General features: G+C 46.2%; 1 protein-coding gene across 5 annotated transcripts in view; it reads left to right on the top strand.

Moving 5' to 3' along the window:
• Window positions 1–6: 6 nt before the first annotated feature.
• Window positions 7–9,117, top strand: part of IKZF3 (IKAROS family zinc finger 3) — a 35,556-nt gene continuing 26,445 nt past the window's right edge. For 2 of the 5 annotated variants that reach the window (XM_027702409.1, XM_027702405.1), the window contains exons 1-3: window positions 3,538–3,583; window positions 8,084–8,137; window positions 8,732–8,839. In XM_027702409.1, the coding sequence (XP_027558210.1) occupies window positions 3,577–3,583; window positions 8,084–8,137; window positions 8,732–8,839 (169 nt within the window). In that variant the 5' untranslated portion in view covers window positions 3,538–3,576. Of the gene's footprint in view, window positions 262–458; window positions 601–1,126; window positions 1,239–2,224; window positions 2,337–2,743; window positions 2,807–3,537; window positions 3,584–8,083; window positions 8,138–8,729; window positions 8,840–9,117 lie in introns of those variants that run through there. The other 3 variants (XM_027702406.1, XM_027702407.1, XM_027702410.1) reach the window with 3 other exon arrangements.

Below are 9,117 nucleotides of genomic sequence, written 5' to 3'. Positions count from 1 at the left end.
GGACGGGAAGGGCTTTGGGGGGGGGGGGGGGGTGACCCCGCCGGCGTCCTTCGCTCCCGTCTCTGACCCGCCCCTCGCCCACACCCGGTGCTTTTTAAACTGTGTTTAAAACATCCTCCTTCCTCACCCGCCCCGCGCCAGTGCTTTTTAAGCAGGATTTTGTTGGGTTTTTTTTCTCGCTTTCGGGCCGTTGCGAAGGAAGGCCCCCCCCGGCCCACACCCCCCCCCCTTGTCACCCCTCGGCCCCGCATCGCTCGCAAAGTGCGTACTGGGCTTTGGTTTTGAGTCTAAAGTGGTTTTTCCAGCTGTGGGACAAGGAGAGGGAAGTATAGGGGGGAGGAGAAGGAGGAGGAGGGAATGGGCTCTGTCGTGGCTGTGTCAGTGCTGAACCTGCCCAGGGCTGTGGAAGGTGTCCCTGCCCATGGCGAAGGGTGGAACTTGGATCACCTTTAGGGCCCCTTCCAACCCAAACCAGTCTGGGATTCTGTGATTCTGTCACTTGTTGTGAGAAAGACTGAAAGTAAGAGCCGGGCACATCCTGTGGCTTCACCTCCGGAGGGGCTGAAAGCACTGGGTGTTCTCCAGCTGCAGGTTTCTGGAGTGAGTCATTATGGGACACATATTTTTCAGCTTAAAACCAAAAAACATCCCTTTCAGTACCTGAAAGCGCTCCAAGAGAGCTGTGGAGGGATTTGTGACAAGGGCTTGGAGTGATAGGACAAGGGGACTTGTCCTATCTTTAAACTAAAAAGGGGATATTTAGATTAGATATTGGGAAGAAATTCCTCCCTGTGAGGGTGGGGAGGCCCTGGCACAGGTTGCCCCAGCCCTGGAAGTGTCCAAGGTCAGGTTGGATGGGCTTGGAGTAACCTGGGCTAGTGGAAGATGTCCCTGCCCATGGCGGGGGGTGGGACTGGATGGGCTTTAAAGTCCCTTCCAACCCAAACCCTTCTTGGTTTCCAAGGTTCTGCCACTTGCTGTGACTGAAAGTAAGTGCCAGGCAGGTCCTGTTGGCTGGAAAATAAAACCAGATGCCACAGTATTACTGCGAGTAACTTCCAGGTCAGTTACATATTTTGGGAAACTTACTTTGAAAGTCCTAAATGTGTGAATATTTTGTTTCTAGTGCAAGTGATACAAAAACACTCAGGAAACTGAGAGGGAGAGGAGGGTCCTTGCGTTTGACCACACCTCACATCCTGAGAGGCTCCAGACCAGGAACGGTGGCCAGGCTTCTGGTAAATAGCTAAATTATGTTTATCATAATTAACTTGATCATATTTATCACCCCAGGCCATACTAGTGTCCAAAAGTGATGTCATAGTATTTGCATAGCAAATATGGAACCAACCAACGCAGGAATGAGAGTTATTTTTGTAGAGGGCTGTGAAAGTTTAACTCAATGCTTCCATGTAAAAAAGGCACGTAAGTTACGAGTTCCCTTTAATAAAAAAAACTTTGCCAAAAATAGAAAAAAAATTTGAAAAAGAAGGTATCAAGTTATTGATGGTAAACAGTTTTACTCAATATTTCTTCTCCCTTAGACCAAGAAATTAACTCGAGTGTTTGGTTAAGGTGTAAGAACTATGTCAGGGTTTTCATTTTTAATGTCGTTGAGCTGCTGAGCGGGACAAAACTGGGACCACCTCAGATGATCCCACGTTCCCATGTGCTGAATGTTCTCAGTTTTACTCAAAGTGAACATTTCACTCTGGTGCCGTGCAGGCAAAATGATTCAGTTTTTAACGTGTCTGCTATAAACGAGTCATTTTTCAGCCTGAACAGCCTCAGTTCCTAAGGATGTTTATAACTCATTTCACGTCCTGCACAGGCCCAGCTTGTTAATTATTATAAAATAATATCTTTACTATAAAGCTTTGGCTTCAGTTTTGAATTTTTATAAACTCTGAGTCTGTGTCTTTAGCCAAATGACTCATTTATTTTCAAATCTATAATATGTCTAAGTCACAGATTGATAAATTGTCATTATAGACTTGTAAGCTCAGGGGGGAAAAAGGTTGGTTATTTTTAGGAACAAGGAGTGTCAGGGGGAGGATTTAATAGGACAAAATGTGAATTCAGGTATTTGTGCTTAAACCCTGGATTACTGGGGGTTTTTGTTAATAGAAGCTCTATCAGTAGGAAATGATAAAAGAGTAAAAAATCTGACACAAACTCGATCGTGGTGTGAGTAGATACTAAAAAGGTGAATATTTTATCCTAGGAAATATGTAAAGAAACTTCCAGGAGTACAAAGTCAGGTGAAGGACCCGTGCAGGGCTCTGGAGAGGAGCTACCTGGGCTGCAGAGCACAAATTCTGTCTCTGATCTTTAAGGTGAGTGATCCAAAGCTGGGATCACACAAAGGAGGGGCACAGTCAGCACAGTGGCATTTTTACAGGCTGACAAAACCAAGCTCATTTGATTTCTGCCCTTAAAATAAAAACAGAGAGAAGACACAAGTGATTTATCTGATGGTAAAAGCGATGGAAAATAAAGATTTAAATTGGAGAACAAATCTGGCAGCAAGAGAAAATGGCCTTGCATAATCCTGGGGTGGAAACCAGAGGTTTTTGATTGTCACACAGCAGTCCCAGGGCTTCCTCAGAGCTCACAGGAGCAGGAAACCTTCCTAATTCCTTCCCAAGTGGTTCTGCAAGGGGTACACAGAGATTGTCTGAAATAGCAGAGAATTGGACTTCATTATCCCACATAACTTTTTTTTTTCAAATTTTATTTCTAGAATCATTTTGCAAGTGATGGAAAAGCAACAGTTGAAGAAGGACTCGATGGCACCACACAGGAAGTGAGTAGGAGAATCATGTTTCCATGCTGTTATCCCACACCTGAGCCGTGGTAATTCACACTCACTGCCTTTGGATTTACATCCAAGCTCGGATCCCAATTTCATTTGCCACTGCATTAACTGGGTTTAGGTTGGAAGGGACCTGTAAATGTCACCTGGGGCCACCCTCTGCCACAGCAGGGACCTGGTGCCACCCTCTGCAGCAGGTCAGGTCACCCAAAGCCCTATCCAGGCCCAGTGTGCAGTGAGCCTCTTTCAGGATTCTGTGCTAGATGCACAAAAATCATCATTTAACAATTCCCGAGGACCTTGAAATTCATGTTTGCTTTATTTTATTAAAGATCTTTGCGCCTTGACTCTCTGCTAAATAACAACGCTGTTCTGCTAAGAAAAACAGCCGGCTGAACCTAAGTTTTATTCACTCTTAGTCATTTAACTTCACCATGCAGCCTGAGATGTCTGAGGGCACGCAGGGCACTGATGCCCTTTGTCCTACCAAAGTATCTGGGGGCTCCCCGAGCCCCCCAAAACAGGCGCTGCGCCTTAAACCCCCCGCACCCCGAAGGGCTGGAGCTCGGCGGCAGCAGCAGCAGCGGCTCCAGGGCCGGTGTCCCGGTGCCGCTCGGTGCCGTCCCCGCCGCCCGGCGCCGCTCTCCGCCCGCCGAGCCCGGGCCGGATGTCACGGAGCGGGGCGGGAGGTGAGGCCGGTGCTCCCCGCCGGCAGTGCCGAGCCCGGGCGGGCAGGTGGAGCCGGGACCCGCGGCCGGAGCATGGAAGGTGAGAAACGACCCCCCCCGCTTCTTCCCTCCCGGACCCCGGGGCCCCGCAGCGGCTCCACCGCCCCGGGGACCTCCGGCCGCTTCCTCGGCGCTTGCTGCGAGCAGATCGCGGGCTCTGGAGGAGAAATGTAGCGACTGAGCAGGAAACGAGCGGGGCTGCTTGACCCCCTCTCTGTTTAATTTCAGAGACATCACGGCGCGTGTGGTAAAGCCGGGGTTTAGGGCCCGCTTTATCTGCTGGTCCTATTCTGGTGTTTTAACGAATTCTAGGGTGTGTTGGTTTCTTTTCACTTGTAAAATGTGCCCGTAATCTTCAGAGCCAGCAAAAACCAAGCTGGGAGTTAATCTTGGGGTGTACAATGATTCCCTTTTGAAGCAAATCAACATTTCTTGTGTTTTTAACAAACCTGGCAAAGAAGCCTTGCAAAGCATCACTTGGTTTCTTATTTCAGAGGCGGAGATTCTTACTGCAACTCAGTGCTTCAAGGGCTAGAGTTTAGATTCTGCTCTGTCTCAATGACTTGAGGAGTTTGCTTATTTGAAGTTAGCTGCAGTTACCTATTTAAAAATGCATTTTCCTTTGCTAAAGGCTTTCTAACTGTATGTAAATAATCACTCATTGAATCTGACTGAATCGAGACTATCACTGCTTGAAAGAGTAACTAACGTTTTGAAAGAATGGATTTGGGGGCAGCTTAGCACTTAAAAATGGAGCCTTGTTTTCTTGATGGAGTCGGGATCACTGTCTTTTTGGGAGAGAAAACTTGTGAAGTACTTGGGAATAGTCTGCCATTAGAAAATAATGTCTCACTACAACTGAGGTTATCTAAGAAGTCTCTTTTTTGGCTTTCTTGCTTCTCGTGGGTCCAAGTGGACGTGGAAATAATCCTTCAGGTTTTGGTTCTGTACTGAGGAGGATGGGGATTCGTTAATTGTGCTTGAGGTTGTTACAATGGGGATGAAGTAGGTGCTATCCCTGGATAGGGCAGTGTTATCCCTGGATATAGTAACTGCCAAGAGTGTTTCTGTGGGTCTTGGAAAAATCTCAGTTCCTCTGGGATCAGCAGGGAATGTGCCTCTGAGGACAGAGGGGTAACCCTGCTGTCCTGGATTTTCCATGCCCACTGTGAGGAGGCTCAGTATGGTCATGGAGCCCTGGCCAGAGTAGATGTTGGAGCCAAAATTTGTCATTAATTTGGTTCTCTCTCTCCACGACTGGTTTGGTTTTGTGACTATCAAAAGAACTGCCCTGCTGTCAGCTCCAGGTGCTGGGCTGGGATCAACCTGCTGGATCAAGGGTTGGACTTTGATGATCCTAATGTGTCTCTTCCAACTCAGGATATTCTACAGTTTGGGATATTCTGTGTTGAATCACTGAATTATTCTGCTGGGTTTAGAAGATCACATGGTACAGCACGAGTGTCACTTCACACACTGCATGGTGCTTAAGAGCAGCAAAGCATTAGAGACCCCACAAAGAGTTTGTTTGGTCCAGGTGCCTTCTTTAGAAAGCCATGGAGAATGTGGATGCTGGACAAGGATATTCAGTGGGGAAATCAGCTGGAATTTCTCTCCTTAACGGCCCAATGCAGGTTGGAGGTGAAAAACACGTTGGGGTGAAAGAGGCTGAGTGGTGTAAGTAGTGTTTTATTTATGGCTTGTTTGTTAAATTCTTAAAATGCTGCAAAGACAAGGAAACTGGCCGTGTTTGCTCCATATGCTGTGATGGGAGGACTAAGGGCAGATGGGATTTAAAAGCTTGTCCCCTTCCCTGTGCTGTTGGGTTGAAAATTGCAGCTGGCAGGAAAAAGGCAGATTTCTGGTTTCACTTTGGGGACAAACAGGTAAAATTATAATAATTCCAGACATACCTCTGTTGGCTACAGCTGTACTGAGGATTAGAAGGGTGTTAATGTTACCATTGATTTGAAAAATACCCATTTTAGGGCAGTTAAAATTCAGGTAGGCTGTTCTGGTGAGACACCAGGAGAGAGCATGATCGGTGTTACACATTAAAATGCCAGAGCTCTTTTTTTAGCAAACCATTTGAATATTTTGGCTCCCTGTGGCCATTGGCATAGAACACAGGATGGCCAAGGATTGGTTTCGAAAGCACACGAATTTTACTTCTGCTTTGTGAAGAACTTTGTGCCTCAGCTGCAGCACAGAGGGACGGGCGTCCCCTTCCCATGCACCCCAGCCAGTGGAGCTCTTTGAAACTTGGGAGGACGAGCGTGCTCTGTAAGTGATTTCCTGCTGCCTCGTGCTTTTCTGAACCTTGGGTCTCATTGATACAGGATCAGGAATCTTCTAGGCCTTCCTCTCTGGCTTAAAATACTCAGGAAAGGGACCTGAGGTTAAATATTAAGGGGCCAGTAAGGCTGTAAGAAGCTGCTGGAGGCTGGTGTTGTAAAGAAACCGGGTGCTGGTGAGGGGAGGTTGGAGGCTTGAAAGAGAGACAAAGACCGGGATGTTTCTCAACCAAGATGAGAAACATTCTCTGGTGTGTCGTTGTTCTTATCTCTTCTGAGGGGTTGTCCTGCCCATCTTGGGCAAGAACCTGTTGTGCCCAACAAAGTAGGAATAAATCCCTGGAGGAGATGGGGGTCCGAGGAGGGTGAGCAGGTCCTGCTTGGCTCTCGCTGGGCTCAGGCAGCGCCATTCTCTAGCAAGTCACCCTGTAGGAAATATCCAGGGAATCCAATGGTTCCTGAAAAGATAAAGCTATCCAGGAATGTATGCGGAATTATTGGAGTTGCAGCATCCAGGTAGGGGTTCCAGTTCTTCCTTCCAAGACCTCCCAGGAGCCCAGGAGAAGGCAGAATTGCTGCCCGAGGCTCCAAGCCACACCAGCGCCTTGGGGCTCCATCCTGGGGCTTTGACCCTCAGCACTGAAATGGGGCAACTGCCCAGTCTTGCTGAATGCAATTAAAACTGAAATCAAGTGTGGCAGAATAATGGGGATTTCATTGTCTTGCCCAAAGCTTAATTATGTGTGCAATTACAAGAATTTGTGTAATTTAAGTGTTTATATTCACAGAATCATGGAACGGTTTGGTTTGAGAGGGACCTTAAACTCATTCTGTTCAACTCCCTGGCATGGGCAGGGACACCTTCCACTAGCCCAGGTTGCTCCAAGCCCCATCCAACCTGGCCTTGGACACTTCCAGGGCTGGGGCAGCCACAGCTTCTCTGGGCTATTATTGCAGTGTAAAGTGAAAATCAATAGTAGAGAGAAGTTTGTTCCTGTACCCGGAATTTAGTGATGTTTCCTCATCGTTATTTGCTGTATAAATTGGTCCGTTTGCTTCTTTGCACCTCGCTTTTCCTGGCATGAGGGAACGAATCAGAGAAATTAAGGGCTGTAACTATGGAGTCCCTTGATCCTTTTTATTTTTTGAAAAACACATATTTGGTAAATATTTGATCTCTCGGGGTCATTTAATTCGGTGAAAAGCCTTCATTGTGTTGCACGCATCAGCCCACCCTCTCTACTCATGCAGTTTTTGGAGAGCCTCGTCTGATACCAGGCTGCTTGGCTGTAGAGCTGCCAGAGCTTTATATTCTGACGTTGCAGAGACCACAGAAATGTTCCATAAGCAGAGGAGGTAAAGACAGATAATGGTGGGGTAAATGTCACCCGTGGTTAACACCTCATGCCCGCTGCCTGGGTGGTTCTGTTATGTAACTGCCAGGAAGGAATTTTCCCAGTCCAGGAGCTATTGTTTGATGGGTGCAAAGATGACAGAAGATTTTCTAGCGTGTTAGAGATAAAGAGGAGGTACAGCTAGAGGAAAGAAAGGAGGCAGGAAGCAGGTAGCTGTGAGTCCGTTAAGAAAATCAAACTCATATCAATGAAATCTCGAGGCAGTGAGGCCTTGAGTGGAGATGTTACAGGACAGCTCCTGTTCAACTCCCCAGCCTAAATTAGGGCACTGGGGTGGGAGATGGGAATACCTGCAGCCTGTGCTGGCTCCAGAGCCCTGCTGAGCCCTCTGGGAAACCAGGCCACATGGGGTAGTCCTCTGAGGTATTTTTAAAATGCCTGGCATTTGATCCCTATCGGAATTTCTCAACGGGAATTAGGCTTGCATTCCCACGGAAAACCGAGTCGATCTTGTGGAGATAACAGGGGTTTCCCTTTGTTTTGGGAAAGGAATGTGAAGCATCTTTGTGCTTTGGAGAAATTCCCTTCCTACGGAGTTACCACCGCTGTGCTGTGCTCACACAAGGAGGAAATCGAAAGCATAAGTTACTCTGCTCTGTAACTTTTTGAAGTTAGAAAATCATACTTAATCCCTTTTCTGGGCACAGGCCAGTGCTCAGGATATGGAGATGTTGTACAGTGAAATGAAACACTAATTTGGTATTTATTTATTTGAAAGCCTGCTTTTTCAATTTTGCTTTCAGCCAAGAAAATGGTAATTTAAAAGATTATACCGTGTCACACACTGTCCTAAATGTTAGACACCTAAAGCTGCTTTTCTGTCTTTTGCAGATTCACAGCCCGGGATGGACCTCAGTAACCCTCAGGAACAGCCCGTGGCTGCAGGTACTGTGCTGTTCAATTATGTTCTTCCACCCTCTCTTGGCAATTTTACATTTAAATGGGGAAAAATATAAGAATTGCAGCTTGTTCAGGTTCCCAGGACACTGAATAACACAGTCACAAATACAAAGATGGGCACTTGAGACAAAAAAGTAAATTCTATACTTGAAATAAAACTGTGGAAGTTCAATATAACATTTCAAAATAACAGTAAAGTGGAAAAAAAGACTGTATAGAGGGAAAGAAAATGTTTTCAGGAGAAAGCTGGAAGTTTTGATTAGGGAAGCAAGAATAATGTGATTCTCTTGGTTGACTGCATTTCTGAAAATATGAAAACAAACCTCCTGAGTGAGCTGGATAAGCACTTCACTTTCTTGTTAACCAAAATTCAGCCCTCTGAAAATGAGCTCAAGGTGTGAGAGTTTGTGTGGGACTTTGGGAACAAAATCATTCCCCCAAACTGCAAGTAATGTATCCATAGGAATATGTGGGCACTGTCAGTGGTACTGGGAGGGTGCAGATGCTTTGAGGGAATCACCTGGAAATATTCTTAGGGCATAAGTAGTTATTGTTTTGTTGTTGTTTTTCTTTCACAAGAACAAGAGGATTTGACAGACTGTAATCTGAACAAATCCCAGGAAATGGAAAGCATGGATAATGTGGAAGACATGAAGGAACACAATCAGTCTAATGAAGAAGCAGGAGGTAAAGTGGAGTTGGAATTCTGAAAAATAATAGTTATGTTTTGTCTTTCTATTCACCTGATTATGCTGTGAGATCATGTCTGTAAAAGGAATAACAATACACCTCGTTTGGAGCATTTCAACATGCTCTGAGGAGGAGCAACTGTTCTCCATCAGGGAACCTCACGTGCATTTTACCAAGGTCAGTTTTACAGGATTTATGAAATATGGATGGGAAGATAAAAAGGCAAGTGCATCTGCTGAGCCTTTTAATGTGTGTGGTAACACACAAATTCCTAA

Source organism: Neopelma chrysocephalum, unplaced genomic scaffold (genome assembly GCF_003984885.1).
Source record: "Neopelma chrysocephalum unplaced genomic scaffold, ASM398488v2 Primary Assembly neopelma1_184, whole genome shotgun sequence".
Classification (NCBI taxonomy): domain Eukaryota; kingdom Metazoa; phylum Chordata; class Aves; order Passeriformes; family Pipridae; genus Neopelma; species Neopelma chrysocephalum.
The sequence above is the reverse complement of the archived record's forward strand: the minus strand, read 5'-3'. Positions and strand labels throughout refer to the sequence as shown.